Source organism: Phacochoerus africanus, chromosome 3 (assembly GCF_016906955.1).
Source record: "Phacochoerus africanus isolate WHEZ1 chromosome 3, ROS_Pafr_v1, whole genome shotgun sequence".
Classification (NCBI taxonomy): domain Eukaryota; kingdom Metazoa; phylum Chordata; class Mammalia; order Artiodactyla; family Suidae; genus Phacochoerus; species Phacochoerus africanus.
Window position 1 is genome coordinate 72,686,211 of NC_062546.1, and position 19,894 is coordinate 72,706,104.

The 19,894-nt window shown below is 37.1% G+C and overlaps 1 protein-coding gene across 9 annotated transcripts in view; it reads right to left on the reverse strand.

Moving 5' to 3' along the window:
- The window catches only part of ARHGAP15 (Rho GTPase activating protein 15), a 619,215-nt gene that overhangs the window by 106,361 nt on the left and 492,960 nt on the right, over positions 1-19,894 (reverse strand). Inside the window, exon 13 of one of the 9 annotated variants that reach the window (XM_047772004.1) lies at positions 17,592-17,808. The exons of the other annotated variants lie outside the window; for them this stretch is intronic. Within the exon in view, the coding sequence (XP_047627960.1) occupies positions 17,723-17,808 (86 nt within the window). The 3' untranslated portion in view covers positions 17,592-17,722. Of the gene's footprint in view, positions 1-17,591; positions 17,809-19,894 lie in introns of those variants that run through there. 9 annotated transcript variants of the gene reach the window in all.

A 19,894-nucleotide genomic window follows, 5' to 3' on the forward strand; every position in this document is an offset into this window, starting at 1 on the left:
ATATACTTTCTAATAAGTGGTTTGCCTTTTTTTTTTTCTGTAACTACTTGGTGATATCCTAATTAACCATGCTCAATTGATTGCTTTCAAAATAAGAACTAAGAGCTCTCATCTAGTCAAGTGGAAGCTAATTCAACTCTTTTACAGTATGGCAATGATACATCTCACATACACACTCATACCCACAGCCACACATCCACCACACATTCCACAGTAGCAATATTACATTCTAGGTCTTCTGGTTTGAGAAAGCGTAGCTTGATAACCACATTTCTCTAGATTTTTGTGTGTTATTTTCTTATGAGTATAAATATTCATTCACAGATTGAAATTGTTTTTGGAATTTTTTTTTTGATCATTTAACAAACTCTCACATCCAGAAAATATGCTGTTCACTTGGAAGAAAGTGGAAGAATAAGTGGGAAAAATAAAACTCCAATCAGGCAGAAGCAAACTCTGACCATTTCAAGTCTGAACTTACCCACATGGCTTCTCTCTTTTTTCAAGTCACAATTAAACACAATTTAATTTAATTAAACACAATTAAACAATTAATTTGGGTTGACAAACACTTAATCATTTGATTATGAGGCTATAGTAAGGAGCCAGAGGATCTATGTGCATAAGGTTATTCTGTAGTAGAATAGAGAATGTTCAGTCCTCGTTACTCTGCATCCTACGAACATCTCCAGTCACACGGATAAACGGGTGCAGAGGAAACAGTACATAACTAAATGCCATGTACAGAACTGAAAAACTGTTTTCAGCATATATAAATCTCAGTCCAGGCATTACACAACAGGAGTTTAAAATGTGACATGTAAATCATCTAGGCTTAAGCTTCTTAGGAAACACAAACCATTCTCCAAGGACATATGAGACCAGAACTTCAGAAGATGCTGTCTTACTGTGGGGTGGCGGGGAACAGCAGCTTGTAGACCACCCTGGTGTGCAGTAATCAACAATGTAGTGGCCCACTTTATAAAGGCGTCAGACAGTCTGTAAGCAAAAGGCAGAGCCTCCAACTGAGACAGGCCCTGCTAATAAGTGGCTTCTAGTAAATAGAGGGGGGAAAAAGCTTCTTTAACATGTGCAATAGGTCTCCTATCACCGTCTCTGAATTTCTTTTGTGTTCTACCTTCTTCACTTGGAGCATCTTCATCAAGGACATTATCTTGAAACACCACGTGCTGTGGAAGAGAGTCCTTCACATTGTCACGGTCTTTCATGTCTGCACCATGGGTTGACCTGGGTTAACATCTCATCACATGCCTGTTTCGCTCCCTGGATGGTGAATTCCATGAAAGCAGCCCCATATCCTGTTCATCTTACTGTCTCTAACTTTCAATATATTGTGTCTATAAGAAGTCATTCAATACGTATTTGGTGAAAAAGTTGTTCTCTTCCTGTACTGCTCTTAGTGATCTGGGAGATTCTGGACAAACCACTTCACGGGTTTTAGCTTCAGTTTCCTCATGCAGCTTTAAACATTTCACAAAAAATTAGCGAAAGAGGTGATATATTTGAAAAGTTTTTTTTTTTAATTGTTTTTTTAAAGGGCGTGTGTTTGCGAGTGCAGGTATGGGTAATTCTTACCCTATGAGGTAAACTTTCTGAATAATATAATGATTAGATGATCTACAATAGTATTGTCGAATTTGACTTATTCTGACAGACATAAGTTCTGTGATCTCATGTTAAAAATCATTCACAAGAATGTTGTTCATTTACATAATTTATATAACACATGAAATGATGAAAAATAACAAACCAATTACTTCAGAAAGTATTGAAAATATTTGTTTCCTTATACTTCTGACTTTATATCAGCAAAAGTACCTCAGCGAGTGCTTATACCTGCTGTGATAAGTAGATAGTCTAAGCCACATTTTGTCAATAGGCGCAACTTGTACAAACTGGGTACACAAATAGAAAATAATAATGTTGAAGAAAGTGTAATTAATTAATTCAAGCTTCAAGATAAGATCACTGGATCCTGCTGACCCGACATGTTAATCAGTTGATTGATTAATTGCTACAATCATAATAATTATATAGTGCAAATCTAAGTACACTTAATGATAGTGTAGACAGAGTTAAAAGTTCTTTTCAATCTGCATATCTTTTCTCTTTCTTGGATCAAAGGAGTTGGTTTCATTTACTTTAAAGATATCTTGTGGCTTGTAGAGCTGGAAAGCTTTTGTCAAAATTAGTTAAGGTTCAAATTTGCTTGTCCAGTTAACCATTTTTGGTCATTTCTTAATGCTTGGTTTAAAATTTTAAAACAATCTCACTTCTGAAATGGGAATTTTACTTTATACATATTCATCAAACCATCTATTCACATGTGGGAATCCCAATTTTAGGCTTTAATTTTTTTTGCTACACAAACACACACACACACATCAATATATATCATGGTATATTTGAGTTCGCCAAAATTTTCTTTCTCATCACTTTTACCTTCTGACCAGCTATTCAATGTTCCAATAGCTGTATTCAGTTCAATGATCCTGGAATAATTTCTTGCAGCACAAAGGTACATTGAACTGTGCTCCTATGTCTACAAGAACAATGCCAGGAAGAAAAATTAGTTCATTGATGAGTCGTGTTTGGTCTGGTCTTCTACTGTAGGCAAAACAGTCACCCCAGCTTCTTTATTTCTGTCAAATACAGTTGTATCCTCTTGATCATCTAGATTTAAAATCTGACCATGACTGTTTATCCAACTTGTCATTAAATCTTTGCAATTTTCCTTGTCTTTTATTTTGGTTATATTGATACCTTCTTTTTTTTCCCTTTTCTTTATTTTGTAAACTAGTCAAAGGTTTTTGAGTTGATGAGTAGCTTAGAACTCATCTAGCTGTTAGATGTTTCTTAAACTTTTGCATGCAGATGAATAAAACAGATTCCTGGGCTCTGTTCCCAGAGTTTGTCATTCAGAAAGTCTGGACTCTAGCTCCAGAATTTTTATGTCCAAGAAGATCCTAGGTGATTCTGATGCTAGCAGTCTGCAGAGCATGCTGTGAGTAGACCTCATTCTATAAATTTTGAGGAGGTCGCATATCTTTTGACAATCTTGCTCCAGAAAATACACAGGTGCACATATACAGAAATTTGCCAACATTTTGGGCAGTGGATCATGAACCTCTTGCATATTCATGGATCTCAACTTCAGAATTTTGACATAGTGTAATTTCATCACTTTACTGAAGAAAAAACTGGGTCCCTGAGTGGCTAGGCCACATGCCCAAGGTCATACTTGATTGGTATCTAAGAACAGCGCCAGGTGAATAATACAACAGAGCTTTCTGTTTCCTGTCTCTTCTCTTAAACACATCTTGCCAGTTATTACAAAACAACTTCACTAAAACATAGTTTTCACCACTTCTCTCAAAAAAGTTTAATAGGATTTTCCCTGCTGTGGATTAAAATTAAAATCCTTCTAGGAGTTCCCATTGTGGCACAGTGGTTAACGAATCCAACTGGGAACCATGAGGTTGCGGGTTCGATCCCTGGCCTTGCTCAGTGGGTTAAGGATCCGGCATTACTGTGAGCTGTGGTGTGGGTCGCAGATGTGGCTCAGATTCCACGTTGCTGTGGTTCTGGCGTAGGCCAGCAGCTACAGCTCTGATTGGACCCCTAGCCTGAGAACCTCCATATGCTGCGGGAAGCAGCCCTAGAAAAGGCAAAAAGACAAAAAGAGAAAAAAAAAATTAAAATCCTTCTGTAGTATTGAGTTCTCTGCAATTAGTTAATTTACTGACCAAATATTTCCTGAGTAGCTTTCTGTGGAAGGTTCTGTGTTAGGCAGGAGGATACAGGGTCAAATTCTACAGTTGCAGATGCAACCTTCCTGGGATGTATAACATTAGTTTTCATGTAGCTCTGATCCCCTATCTTCTGTTGTTGGCTCCAAAATCTTAACTGCTTTCTATACTCAGGCTCTTCATTCTCTTCAGAATGACACACTCATCTCAGGTCTGGAGCCAGGGTTCTTGTTCTTTCCCTGGCTGGCTTTTCAGACTCCCAATCACTGCACTTTTCTCTCTCCCTCTGTAGAACATTCATCGTCTTTATCATTTCCTGTGCCACTAGACTACACATGATGGAAAACTCTTCTTCAGGGAATTTACCTCTTACTTTTTCAGTATCTCTTCAAGGAATGCACACCTTGCTTTGGGGTAAGATGCTATGAAGCCAATAAACTATGTCCAGAAGGAAGAGCGGCTCTCATTTTCAGCTTTATCAAGGAAAAAGGACCAAAATCAATGCTTCCCAAATCTGACTGCACATCAGAACCACTTGAAGATTTGCTTGTTGCTTTTTTGTAAAAATTTCTCAACCTCATCGCAGGCACACTAAATCAAAATCTATTTGGATAGGCCCAGGAATCTGCTCCTACGAAGGCGATTTGGGTCAAAACCACTTTTCGGAGCCCTTAGACTAACTGATTCTGGGATCTCTTACAACACTGTAACTCACCCTCATTTTATACTTCTTATTTTCAGTTTTTTAAAATTATTACACATGTACTTTATTGAATAAGCTTTCATAAGATGTAAAAAAAGAATAAAAAACAAGGGCTGTATAGTCAATCAGAGACAACCTTTGTTAACATTTTGAAATACTCTGTCTTTTCTCTACTTAAAATATTTACATACATATTTTAAAATAGGTTCATACTGCACACACTTATGATCTTTTAATATTTGCTGGCATTTTATCTTGTGAAGCAATGTTCTCACAATATAGTTTAATAATTGTATAATATTTCATTGTATAAATGTACCATAACTTAATTTTCCCTAAATTTAGGCATATATGTTACTTTTGCATTGTTCACTATTATAAATAACATTTTGATGAGCAGTTTTGTACACATTCCTGTGCATATATGTAAAATTTCCTAAGATAAGTTTCTAGATATGTAATAGTCAATACAAAGGTATGCACGTTTTTAAATCTTTCGATATAGAGATAGTTAAAATGTCCTCGAGAATGTTGTAAGAGTTCCAGTTTTAAGTAGCTAACAATTCTTGCCTCATCATGAACTATAGCTGGCATTTCATCTGTAGCCAAGCGTTTATATGATCAGCAGTTCTTTACAGGTATCACCAGCTTACTCCACTATGTGGAAACTACATTTTTTGTTAAGGTTTTTAAATTTTTGGCTATCTTTCTTACAGATTGCCACCAATGTTAGACAAAAGAGAATTCTAAAATAATTAATCTCCTGAAGTAAACTTCAATGAGATGTAACATAAAAGCTAAAAACCTGAGGCAGGAGAATGCTATTTTCTTGTGTGATACCTTATTTTGGCCATCTGTTTAACAAATATCTGGTTCCAAAGAGTGTCAATTAAAACTGATGGCAAATCTTAATAACTTCGACTTGTGAATATCAGCAAGATCAGCCTTGTGCTATTTGTGTAGTTATCTTATGGCAGTTGAGGTACCAACAGATTTTAGATGGATACACAGAGTGCTTCTCCCTCTCTCTCTCTCTCTCTCTCTCTCTGTCTTTGACCTCTCAAAACTAGTAATCCAGAACTCCTGCTGCTAAGCAAGTTTGTAAAATACAGTACTGCTTAGCATTGGGAAATCCCAAATCTGGTGCCAAGTGGTTCATAAATATAGTAATGAACCCTCTTGTGTCAAAAGTGAGCACTGTTTAACAGAGCAAGTAGGAATGGCCTTTGGGATGCTTTGCAGCTGGAGTTGTTCCACTACAAGAGAGCAGAAACTTCATGATGGTAGTAGTTATAACACTGGATCCTGGAAAGGCAATCTACTTCAGTCTGCTAAGTAAACTAAAAGGAATGCCTGCTCACACATGGTCCTGATGCCACCGACATAAGAAACACAGCAATAGGAGCAGTGAAGGAGGAATTTGGTGGCAGATGGAAAGGTCTGCGGGAAGTGTCCACCCAGCTTTGTTTGGCCCATATTCTGAAACAACTAGAATAAACACTTAGTGTCATAATTTATACGCATATCAGTACCAATAAATCAGAATCATGCAAACAGTCATGTTTATTATATTCTTGTTGCTTAATATTCATGACAGTAATTTATTTTTATAGTACAGTTTCACTGTTCTCTTCACCATTGCTCTGCATTTAAGTCTGGCAAGTTATATTAGCAGGAGTTCAGGTAACCCTTTGAATACTGCAAAAGTTCACTAGCCTGAACAAAATACTTTATTTGCTAATTTAATTTCCTCTTTCTTCTCTCATAAACTTTTTAACCACCAAGATGAAGTCTCTGTAAATTATATAGTAATACATTTTAATATACAGAAAATGTGAAGAATGGAGTTGGCATATGCCCCTGAAGGTAACTGTATAAGAGAGCTTTAAAGCCAGATGGGAACATTTGGAGAGATGTAAGCAGTTACTTCTTAAATTTTTATCAGTAAAATGGGTTATATTAAGGACAGTTTCCACCTCTCTTATTCAGTTCATGACCGATTCCTCCCACTCCCCCACTTCCCAAATCCACTACTGCTCATTACAATGGATTGTTAAAGGAGGAATTATATCAAACAACCACCACAAAGCATGCTATGTTTGTATAGTCACTTATTGCTGCAGCTACAAAGATAACTAAGACATGACTACCTCAGGGATCCTTAGGTCAGATTAAGAGACAGAAAACAATATTGTATATTTCTGTACCTAGACATGAGACAGCTTGTACTGTTTCATACTTAAAAATAGAACAGAGATCATTTACAATTAGTCCTCAGAGAAAAAAGTCACAAACATATAAGCCTAGAAAACCAACTTTATAAAAAAAACATTCCCAATTAATAACACTCTCAAGGTCTGTGTACTTTTCTTGTGTGTTTGCTCTGTTCCAACAAGATGTTAAACATGTTTCATTTTTAAAATTAAAAAAATTTTTTGGTCTTTTTAGGGCCATATGGCATGTGGAGCTTCCCAGGCTAGGGGTCCAATCGGAGCTGTAGCGCCAGCCTACACTACAGCCACAGCAATGCCAGATCCAAGTGGCATCTGCGACCTATACCACAGCTCATGGCAACATCAGATCCTTAAGCAACTGAGCAAGGCCAGGGATCGAACCCACATCCTCATGGGTACTAGTAGAGTTTGTTAACCACTGAGCCACAACAGGAACTCCCTAAACATGTTTTAAAAAGGAGAATATCATTGCATGTGAGTGGACGTAGTATTAATAGTTTAACTATAATTGAACTTTCTCTATTATGAATATTTTGGGTTGACATATCAAATCTATTTTATAGACTCCATGAAAATATATTCTAGCACATGACATGAGAGGCAAAGCAATGCTTTGTTGTAGTTCTACCTTTCAATTAAATAACACATATGATAGTTGAAAGTAAGAAATGTTATTTCTTAAGTCACTTGCTAGAAAGTGTAATAAGGACAGAGTGCCTTTTTTCTACACACACTTTATGCATTTTCTTCTCCATCTGCTAGGAGTGTTTGAATTTCATTGGTGCTTAATTTTATTTTTAAAAGTTTTTCCAGTGACCCAGGCATAAGAATGAGTACCTGTACTGTTGTCTTGGATACAGAAAGCAATAAAAATTTTTTATTGAATTTGTTTTATATTGAATAGCCAGGACAGAAGTCTTTCTTAAATAAACAATGAGGTTTTTGAGACCATGTGTATGAGCATAGCAATTTATTCATGTTCTATTTAGTTTCCTCTCATTATAATTCTTGACAACAGAGTCTTTATCTGAGCCACATCTACATCTACTAATTATCTCATTTCTAAGTAGACTCTTGTTACTTGTTATCACTTTGTCCAAATTAGGCAAGAGTGATAGTTTCTTGGTTAAGAACAACAGCTTTGGAGTCTTCCAGTTATGGGTTCAAATCTCAGTTCTGAAACATTCCAGCTGGTAGTCTTAGGCACATTGTTTAATTTCCATGACGTCAGTTTTCAAAATTGAAATAATAGGAATAATACTATTAATCACAAAGGAATATTTTAAATACTAATTTGAATGGCAAAATGTACATATAGACTTGACTTTATGCAAGTGAAAAATATGATAAGTAAGCCCTAACTTGAAACTGTAATTATATGGACATTTACAGGGTTTATTTATGTATTAAGATTGCTCTATTAGTTTACAATATTTATAACTCAAATTAATTCTTAAAACTGTCCAAATGTCTGGAGAATTACACTTTATAAATTCTGAATGCCTCTTTCTACATTTCTTCTTACTGGTACAGTATCTGAAATTCCTTCCAAAATGTTGTAAATTGGTCTCTCTCATTGTTGTTCCAAATGGCCTTCCAGTCTATGCTACATGGTCTTGAAATGTATTCAAGGACCTGGGTGTGGGCATAGAATACACGCTGTTCAGATTTGCAAATGTCATAATGCTGAGAGAAAGTGTTGAATGATAAGACTGATGGATTTATGATTAAAAACTTGAATTTTGGTCCCAGTTCCAATTGTCAAGTGACTCAGGCGAGATAAGTCTTGTGAACATGCAAAACTTAAAGCAAAGCTCCTCTGCCAGGTTATAGCTTTGACAGCCTGGGATCATGAGAAAAAGAGCACAATAGGAGAGGGCTGCATTCATATTTCTGCATGTGGGTTAAAAAATGAACAAAATTGGGAGTTCCTGAAATGGCTCAGTGGTAACGAACCTGACTGGTATCACAAAGACGTGGGTTTGATCCCTGGCCTCGCTAAGTGGGTTATGGATCTACTGTTGTTGTAAGCTGTGATGTAGGTCATAGATGCAGCTCAGATCTGGTGTTGTGGCTGTGGTATAGACTGGCAGCTGCATCTCTGATTTGATCGCTAGCTTGGGAACTTCCATATGCCATGAGTGCAGCCCTGAAAACACAATAAATAAATAAGTAAGTAAGTAAATAAATAAATAAATAAAAGCACAAAATTGGTATGAGAGAGAAATGGGTAAAATTGGTGCCTGGAACTTTAAATTCAATTTTAGATCCCAATAATGTAATTGACTAATAGTAATAAAGAATTAATTAAGGAAGTCCTATTGTGGCTCAGCAGCAACGAACCTGGCTAATATCCTTGAGGACATGGGTTTGATCTCTGGCTCTGCTCAGTGGGTTAAGGATCTGGCATTGCCATAAGCTGTGGTGTAGGTCACAGATGTGGCTCAGATCTGGCCTTGCCATGGCTGTGGTGTAGACTGGTAGCTGTAGCTCTGATTTGACCCCGTAGCCTGGGAACTTCCATATGCCGTGAGTGCAGTCCTAAAGAGACCAAAAAAACCCAACAAAACAAAACAAAACTCAAACTAATTAAATCTTGTGTTGCAGTAGATATTGCCAGAATAAGGGAAGAAAGTTTATCCTACACTAGTTAAGCTATACATCTAAAATATTCCATTGAAATATGATTTCTGTTACTGATTAAACATTTCTTCCCCCATCCCCAAATCCTGATATTGGAACCCTAACATCCAATGTGATGGTATTTGCAGGTGGGGCCTTTGGGAGTTGATTATACTTTGGTGAGGCCATGAGAGTGGGGCTTTGTGCTGGGACAAACAGCCATATAAGAAGAGGAAGAGACTGAACTTGCTCTCTCTCATCATGTAAGGACACAGGGAGAAGGTGTCCATCTGCAAGCCAAGAAGTGAGCTCTTATCAGAACTCAACCATGTTGGTGCCCTGATCTCAGACTCTTACCCTCCAGAACCATGAGAATTATATTTCTGTTGTTCAGGTCACTCAGTGTAGGTTATTTTGTTATGGCAGCTCACATTGACTAATAATAATTTCCAAACTATAGAGGGCGCACTTGGAAGAGTGTGATCTTAGTGATGAGGGATCTGGAAACCTTAATTTGTGAGAATTACTGCAAGAGAGAAAGATGGAGAACACTAATCAGGGGCTGGATCTCATGTTTTAGGCCTTTTAAAATACTAAGGTACTGTTAGTGCGTGCTATTTGGATTCTGATACTAACTTGTGATTCTTCTAGTTCTGCTGTTGCTGGTCTGTGTTCCTCCTTTGTGGAGAGCTCTGGGTTTTCTGTTTGGCTAAGACATATTAATTTAGGGGACCAGCTCTTGGAAGCCCTGAGCATTATAGATCCCAGCATCATAGATAAGAGATTTCAGGGGTCTTTCTATTTCTAATATTTACTCCGAATAATTCTGTTTTTCCTAAAACATTTTCATGTCAGAGAACCAAGGAACAGAAGCTTCAAAAATATTTCAGTGAGGTTATAGTTCCTTCTTAGGTGCCAATTAGATATTCAGAGAGTAATATGTAAAAGGCCTCAGGAGCAATCTCACCTTTGTGCTTAGAGTTAGGGACCTGAAGGAGGAGCTCAAAAGATTATTGTTTCATGTATTGGAAAGATAGTATAAACCTGCAGCTAGCATGACAGATGGCACTAATTAGGTCTGCCCATCCGTTACTTGGCAGAGGAATGGACTTGAGATCTGAAAGAGGGAACCTTTCACCTTCTGGATACTCAAAGTGAGAAGTAAAAGAGAAAGGGGTCAAGAGCTGATTGGTTAACCAGTCATCATGGACTCTGAGCTTTTTGCATTTACCCTTTCAAGGTTTCAATTTTCTGAAAAATGAAGGTGTTGCATGAAACAAAAGGGGGGACTGCACATTTAAATGGAAAACTATAAAAAGTCAATGAAAGAAAGAAACTCTCATAATTATCTTTTTTATTTCTTTTTTTCTCGTAATTATCCAATATATTTTTTGTCATTCATAGATTTATAAAAAAAATGTATTTCTTTTCATTCTTTCAAGCATACTTTTACCTGTAAAACCAGCACTGGTACTTGCTTTCTATAAAAGGGTATCTATTTCCCATGGTTCGGTTTTCCAAAGTGTAGGTAGAAAATGTGTGAATCAATCCTTAGGGAAAAATTCCATTCTCCAAACCACATGACAATTCTCAGGAAGTAGAGTAGAGTCTGCTCTTCCAATAGGAGCAGAACTCCCCCATGAAATTTATAGTACCACAGTAGATAAACCACTTCTGAAGTTTAACCCTCTATAACAATAAAGAGTTCACCAATGAAGAAATGCTGCATTTCAAGGAGCCCATGATAGTGCTGGAAACTATTAGAAGAAAATTCTTTTATCTCCTGAGAGGTGGAGAACTAGAGTAAGGACAGGTATGACAGCATGCGACTGAGTGTGAGCAAGTAAGGAAAAATGGGATAAGGGGTCCATTCTGATTTCACATCAAGGTTCAAAAATAGCTCAAGGGACATTAATATGAAAGTTCTCTTGAGAATAATTATTAAAAATAATAACTAAGTTTATCTCTTTAAAGCTAGAATGTCATAAGTTGTGAGAGCTGGAAAGAAAAAAAAAGGATACTTTTTGGGTCTGCAGAATGAGTGTGCCTGTGTGTGTGTGTGTGTGTGTGCATGTGTCCCTGTATCTATATGTGTGTATGAGGAGGGATGACTTCTTGTTGAGTATGGCTCAGTTGATAATTCTTTCAACGTTTTTTCTGTGAGAAAAATCTACAGTGTTACAAATATTTGCACAGGCTGGTGTATAACCTCCTCCTACAACACCCTAAACTCCTCACCTACCAAGGGGTCTATGACTTTCATAAGAGGAAACGTAGGAACACTATCAGCAAGGAAGCAGATTTCCCAACTGGAAGAAGGCATTACTTTGAAGTTATCTTTTCTGGTGCCACTATCAATGTCACTTTTAAGAATATTTAGTAGAACTAAGGCAGCATCGGGTTGGAGATGATGGTTAGTGTCTGGGTTATGATTAAGATCCATGTTCTATAATGAAGTGACAGGCCTTGGAGTAATCAAGTGGAGCTGGGCCTGGGAACTGCTAACAGAACAAAGGGGAAATGTCATGAGATAAAGAAAGAAAGTGGGAGTTGCTGAACCTAAAAGCAAGCAAATCTTAAATGTATTTGGTCTGCCTGGAATTCTGGAAACAAATATTAAAGCAGAGCAAAGATGGTCATATATGTCACTTGAGACTACTTTACTGGAGGAGTAGAAAGATTGTGGGAATGGGTAGGAAGGCCACTTGAGAGCGTGGTCTGAAGGACAGTCTGACAGTACCATTATTTAATTTTACTAGCCAACGTTTACTGAATGCCATGTGCTGGAAATCTGTAAATAAGTGCCTTGTCATGATTTGCCTTTCATTAAATATTTTTGCATTCCCCATAGGGAAGATAGTATTTTTGCATCCATTTTCTAGATGTAGAGATTGAGGTGAAGGGAAGTTGAAGACAGGCTCAAGGTCTTAAAGGTAGTAAAGAGCACACTTAGGATTTGAATGAAGGTGGTGGTATGTCCTGTAGGTAGAAATGTTAGCTTCTCTGATGAGAAGGGGCCTCACTGAGAAGTTGACATGTGAGTTGCAAAACAGGGAGGTGCCCCTAGGGGAGGGATTGGGCAGTCACAGATCCTGCAGATGCCTGGGATGTTCCAGGAAGAGCCAAGAGACCAATGGACTCAAATACGACGGTTCAGGTAAGAGAGCTTGGGGGTGACCAGACTGTGAAGGGCTTTGAGGAGCTCACAAAGAATCTGGCTTTTCTTCAGAAAGAAAAGTCCAGCTGGTTGCATTTTTAAGCCTATCTTTATTACTAGAACCACACTAGATTGGGTGAGAGAAAAGAAACCTACTAGGGATGTAGGAGAGGGCATTTTTCTGGAGATGTGGCCAGAATCAGAGTTGGGAGTGGGTGGGCATAAAACTTTTTGGAAAACCCCTCTGTGGGGATGACAAAGAAGTGTTGTTGTCAACCCAAGGATGTAAAGTGAGACTGATATCTTCTTGTCAAACGAAAGGCCACAACCTCTCAATTTCATTAGATCTGTTGAGTCTGTGAACCTGATAACTGCCGATGAATACTAGCCGCCCATATCCACATTAGAGGAGAAAGTCAGGATGATTGTTTTCCACTGAGGTATCAAGAAGAAAGTCTACATCTTGGTATATATTTTTAAAAGCATCTCTATTTGGTGGAGGCAGGCATGCTCAGGAAGCTGACTCATGAAGGCTGACTGGCTGATTGCTCAGCTTGAAAAGTTTATTACTTTGAAAAGTGACCTCACAAGGATATAGAAGAAAAGTGAAAGTAAAATAAAGTTTTAAGGAAAAGCAAAAAGACAAGCACCGCACTTTCTAATGGAGCTGATGTCTTATCACTCAATTAATTTTTAGCATCAGGGCCATGATTTTAGTTCTGAATCACCTTCTAGTTTTACTTATAAAGGACTTTTCATTAAGCCAAATTAAGGAGATGGAGGTCCAGTTGTTTATTATCTAGCACTAAACCATTCTTACAAAAAGACACCTGTGCAAGCCATTTGGCTCTAGTCAACTATTTTTTTTTTACAATTTAATTATGAATATAATTAGAATGAGTTAAGAGACAAGCTAGGCATCAGCCATAAAATTTCTAGTTTGCTAAAACACACACACACACACACACACACACACACACACACACGCACACACTGATTAAAAAGCTACCACAACAAAACCCCACCAAGTCTGTGAGACTGTTAGCTTGCTGTGGAAACTGTAGTAAAAGGGAAGTATTTGTAAAATATACCTTTATTTTAATTTCAAATTTCCTTGAAATGGTGCAGTAGAGAATATTTCTGTACTACTTTATTTTTACATCTTTGGTTTCTTTGTGGTGACCCTTGAAACCCTGCTTTTTCCATTCTCTGTTCTTAAGGCAATTTGTCACTATCATGCTTCCATGTTTAGCTACTGTTTGTCATCAAGTACCTTACAAGCTCTGTTTCTTTTCTTCCAAAGAGTGTCATCATGGAGTTGATGGTGCATCAGAAATAGTTTGACCAAAGGGCAAGATAATGTCAAGAGTAAAGGAAATATTTGAAAATATACTTGACTAACTTTTTTCCCTAGTTATTTATTGAAAGTATACTTTAAAGGTAAAATGGCATGCTAGGCATAGGGGAAAGAATGTTAAGACATGTAATAGATACCTTCTGCCATAGGACAATGTCTTTAATTTAAATCATTTTATATGACGAGAGTGTGACTGACAGATATATAGTAGGATAAGTTAAGGACTAGGCATGGGGTATGCTCTACCTTTGGTGACTAATAACCTGAATTTTCAAGATGCTTATTCACTCTTATGGATACGATTTCTCACAATTTGTTTTACTCTTTAATTAATCAGTGTTTACCAATGAGCTTTAAATATTGTGTTCAAATACATGTCTAACTACAACCTTTACACTGAAGACTTGTATGCAGTATCCTCATTGTCTCAGTTTATTGCTGGCTTGCCTAATTTCCATGTGTTATGGACATAAATACATACCTATATATGTATATGCACATAATAAAATAAACATGATATATACATAATGAACATGATACATAATAAACATGATATATAATAAAAATTTCATATGTATATAATATTTGCTTAAGAGAAATGGAAAAAGATGACAATGTCATTTATATTGGAACCATAAGGTGGTTTTGACCATTGAGTTGGCATTTATTGCAGTCCTGTGATAGGAAATGCAAAGGGCATTGCTTCGGAATGGGATGGAAAGTAATTACTTTTGTGCACAAAAGGCAACTTTGGAAATTTAGAATACAACAAATTAACAAACCCAAACTTATGTTCTAAAATGAGCATCAAAAAGTTGAGGTGGAGTTCCCGTCGTGGTGCAGTGGTTAACGAATCCGACTAGGAACCATGAGGTTGCAGGTTGGGTCCCTGTCCTCGCTCAGTGGCTTAATGATCCGGCGTTGCTGTGAGCTGTGGTGTAGGTTGCAGACACGGCTCGGATCCCGCGTTGCTGTGTCTCTGGCATAGGCTGGCGGCTACAGCTCCGATTAGACCCCTAACCTGGGAACCTCCATATGTCCCGGTAGCGGCCCAAAGAAATAGCAAAAAGCCAAAAAGCCAAAAAAAAAAAAAGTTGAGGTGAAGAAGGTAACCAAAATGAAATTGTCTGGTAGTCATTGAATAAATAAGCTTTGGTCCAGGCTTAAGACAAATCTCTGAGTCTTTAAGTCTTTCCCTCACAGATAATAGATAAAATATTTTGTCCAGAAATTCATGAGGTCCTTTCTCATTTCCCTTTCATCTACTAATCAATCTAGTTTCACTATTACCTCAACTCTAATGACTGCTTAGATCTGAGACAAGACTGATGAAAATAGATGGGTTAAGAGCATTCGTGACATGGAAGTACAACAGGAGCCACCTGTAAAAACTAAGAAAGAAAAAAAATGTAGTAGGACAAAAAAAAAAAAATTTCTCCATAATGATTGTCCACACTTTAATTTCAGAGCCTATGAGTATGTTATCTTATGTGGCAGAAGAGATTTTGTAGATATGATTAATTTAAGGACCTTGAGATGGGGAAGCATCTTGGATAATCTAGGTAGGCCCAATGTTATCACAAGTGTCCTCAAAAGTGGAAAATGGAGTGAGGAGAAAGTCAGAGGGAAATGTGACTATGGAACAGGTCAGAATGATATGATGTCATGTGATTGTCTGTGAAGGGGAGGAAGAGAACCACTGACTAAGGCGTGCTGGCAACTGCTAGAAGCTGGAAAAAGCAAGGAAGTAGATTCTCATCTAAAGCTTCTGAAAAGAATGCAGCCTTTCTGTATTGAATTTAGCTCAGTTCCTATACTATAACACTATGAAATATAAGATAATAAATAACAGTTATATTAGGCCACTGAGTTTGAGGTAATTTGTTATGGCAGCAATAGGAAACTAATACACATGTCCTCTAGAAATCAATGGCTCTAACTCAGAAAAAAGAAAGAAATCCCTGTTTGGACACCCTGAAGCAGTCCTGGAAGCACCATTCTAATAGGAAATAAAATGACAGAAGGCTCTAGAGAGAAGGCATCCTAGAAAAACAAGACTGTATAATTGTGTCAGAAAAGAGTAAGGAAATTATTAAAAAAAAAAAAAAAAAAAAAAGGAAAGCAAAAGAAAGCAGTTGCAAACTCCAGGAAAAAAAAAAAATACAATCTACACAAGACAAACACTAACTATAAAAGGAGCCAAATATTTGCAATAGTTTAAGCAATTTTTGAAGTATAATAAAGTAGATCTGTTTGACCTGGTGAGAAATATTCTATAAGTGTAGGGATTGTGACAGTGAATTCTAAAGAAGGAATCTTTGTGAAACCACTTGGTCAGGCAGTGAGTAACACTTACAGATTCATAATAATGCAAACATAAATGCTGTTTATTAGTTTTTTAATTGGTCAAATCACTGCAGACAGACAATCATTAAGATTTAAAGGAGCTGAAGTTCCTGTCATGGCTCAGCAGAAACGAATCTGACTAGTATCCATGAGGACATAGGTTTGATCCCTGGCCTCACTCAGTGGGTTAAGGATCCAGTGTTTCTGTGAGCTGTGGTGTAGGTTGCAGACATGGCTGAGATCTAGCATTGCTATGGCTCTGGTGTAGGCTGGTGGCTACAGCTCCAATTTGACCTCTAGCCTGGCAACCTCCATATGCTATGGGTGTGACCTTAAAATTTAAAAAATATTAAAAAAGAAAGATTTAAAGGAGTTAATGATCAGGGATTGTGAAAGAAAGGAAGAGAGGGAAAGGAAAATATACTTATCTAACAAAGGGAAGTTAGTCGATATTGTGTAATGTTAATGAAGCAAGAAACAGAGGTTTATGTGTATTATCTAACGTCCGAATATAATAATGTGACTACCCAATATTGGAAGAGGTGGAATAGAATAAATTAATATATTAGGTATTATCTATAGTTGCTGAGTCAATAAGTAGAGCTATTATCCAGAGTTATGAAAGTAACCACTAGAAGAGATAAAAACTGAAATAGTTACAGGAGGTTTCCTCTGATAAGTAGGCCTGGGGAAGTGAAGTCATAGGGCCCAATCCACCACTTCCCATAATAAACTCCTCTGTAGAATTTGGTTTAGTACATTGTATAATTTGATATAAGTGAAAAACTATAAAAAGGAATATTAATAACACCTAAGCTTAAATAGATACTCATATGAAATAGGAAAATAACATCGTATATATATCTACATGAATTTCAAAAGAGGATGGGTGAATAATTGGTTATAAAAATTAATACAGCAGAGGGTTAAAATGTACTCAGAGGGCAACATATAAAGCACTGATGCTTTTATTTTCTAGTAGTAAATATTGAGACATTTCTCACTCTTGGAAAGTTCTACCTTATTTCTAAGCTCAAACTCTAACACTAAAATTTTTTATCATTTAATTCTAACCTTGGTTTAAAAAAAAAGAAATGAGGTGATCTTACATAGAATGATACAGGATATAGGCCTTATATAGGATGATATAAAAGACAGATATTTGGCTACAGTTAGTTAGTTATTCTCCCAGCAAGAATTTTTTTTAGATAAACAGTCCCAGAAATGCAATGTAGAGTAATGGAAAGTATTTATGTTTTAGAGTCTGGAGCTTAATGCTAAACCTAATCTTCTGAGCCACATAAACTTGAGAAATATTTTGTGACTTGCTTTACTCCTCTAAAAAGTGAATTTCTTTCAAATCATTTATTGAGCACCTAATATAGAGTAAGGAAAATGTTATGTTATGTAATTCTCACAGTAACTTCATGAGCTAGAAATTATTTTTCACATGGTTTTTCCATTTCTTTTGTGTCTCCTGTGTTATTTTCAGAAATAAATTAGATAATTGTAAAAAATGCCAACAAGTTTTCCTCACCTCTTTCCCTTTCCCAGGAATTTTGGAAAAATGCAGAAATAAAAACAGAAAAGACACTGTTTTTTGGTTTTTCCTTTTGGATCTGTAGAGGTATCAGAACAAAAGAGATGGGAAGAGAGGTACACTTAGTACATTTCCTAGGATTTAGATGTACTGGAAATGTCCAGACCCCCTGCAGGCCTTTAGCCGCAAGATTGCATCACCTATCATAAAACTCTAAAGCTGTGTTTTTTTGTACTGAGTTCACATTTACAGTATTAATAATACCTTCAGCGCAAGTCATTTCCAGGGAATTAAATCCTTGCAGTCAGTGGGTTAAATCCCCATGAAATAACCTGCAGGTGACCCAGCTTCATTGACCTCAAGTATAGAATTTCAGATCAATAGCTGCAGTACTTAGATTCTGAAATATAAAACTATCACTAGTGGTTTTGTTACCCCAATGAGTGTTATCAGACAAGGGATCACTATGGCAATTGCAGGTTCTTATCATATTAATGTTTGTTTTTGGTCCAAAAAGAAACTACTTTAAAAAGTAAATGCCTTCTGTTCCCTCTTCTTGGAATATGTAATGATGACTTTCAAACATATAATAAAAATTAACAGTATTTCAAAAAGCACAAATGGGCATTAATTGCTTTTACATGAAATAACATTTCCTCTTCAGAAGCAAAGCATTCCAGTTGGATGTAAAATTCCTTTTGGTCTATTCACTTTTAACTCTGTCATGAAAGGGTAACAGAAGATCTCAATTTCAGGCCAAATAGAAATGTTAAGCCTTCACAAACTGGTCTGGGGTAGTGAGTCAGAAAAGGAAAATAATGTTATAGCTACATGAACCATGACATTGACTGACGTGGTGTTTTGCTAGTGTCTAACCAAAGGCCAGACACCACTTCAAGCATTAACACCAACAGAGGGAATAATTTTGACACAGGGAACTGGTTACCCACGTGATAAGAAGCCCAAGGCCAAATAAGGAAGAGAAAAGTAACCAAGAAACTGGCCACTGCAGGAAGCCACTGCCAGGCTGGAGAGGCAAAGGGAGGAGGATCTACATCACCAGCTGGAGGCTGGAACCAGAATAGGCCTGTCCATCTAAGCTGAAGACATATAGGAGATGGACCCTCCAGTAGAAAAGCTACATGAGGCAGGTGGGCAAGGGAGAGGGGATGGAAGATAAGTAAAACACTGGTTGGCCTTTTCTTTCCTCCTCTCCCTGCCACCCACTGCTGGTGGCTTCCACTGGTTGCAGCAGCAGGAATGTGGCCTTCAAAAGTGTCTCTAAAACACAGTTCACTAGGGTCAACCTTCCAAAGGTCCAGAGCAAGAAAGTGAAGAATGAAGATGGTCAACAAAGCCCAGAGCCAGCATATATGGACATCTCTCCTGTGGATTTACCTAACTTGGCTGATTCCTTTTCATAAAAAGTCAAGAACTCAGGGGCAGGTCTGTTGAGCCACTCAAAACACAGATTTTACAGGAGGTAGTAAGAGCCATGATAAAGACCAGCACCATTCTGGGACTGGATATGAATGTCTTTACAGTTTTGAAAGATTGTTTTATTCAATTAGTGTGCAATGGGGTAAAAGTACCTACTTTGGTGTGGTTTTGTCATTTCCAAGGAACTATGTGGCCATTATCTTGTTGCTTACGGTATTTAAAATGAACTATGCCTTTGAACTGAGTTAAAAACACAAGAACTAATGCCAAGGTAATGTCCAAAATGCATGAATTAGCAAGCCTCTGTCCTTGTCCAACATCAAATTTCTCATATTACCCTCTGGCTAGTCTCTCCATTTTACATATTAAAAAAACAATAAGTACTACCTTAGTTAAGTAGGGAAAGATTGCTCAGATTGAGTCTCTTTGCCTTGAACCATGAAGGAAAACCTCCCACTTCTTTGCTTCCATATTACTTTCTCAAACAAAGCTCATCTGGAGAAACACTGTTAGTATTTGTACAGTATCTTACATCTTTAAAGGACTTTCTAAAACACTATCTCATTCATTCTCACCATAATCAATTTTACAGGTATTGGAAAAAAGTCTTGTAGTAGCCATCAACCACAATAGCATGCTGCCTACCCCAGCTCTGCCTTGGTCAATTCTGACCATGAAAGTATTTCTGAAATTCTATCCAGTTTGGAGTTGAGTCTAGAGTAGTT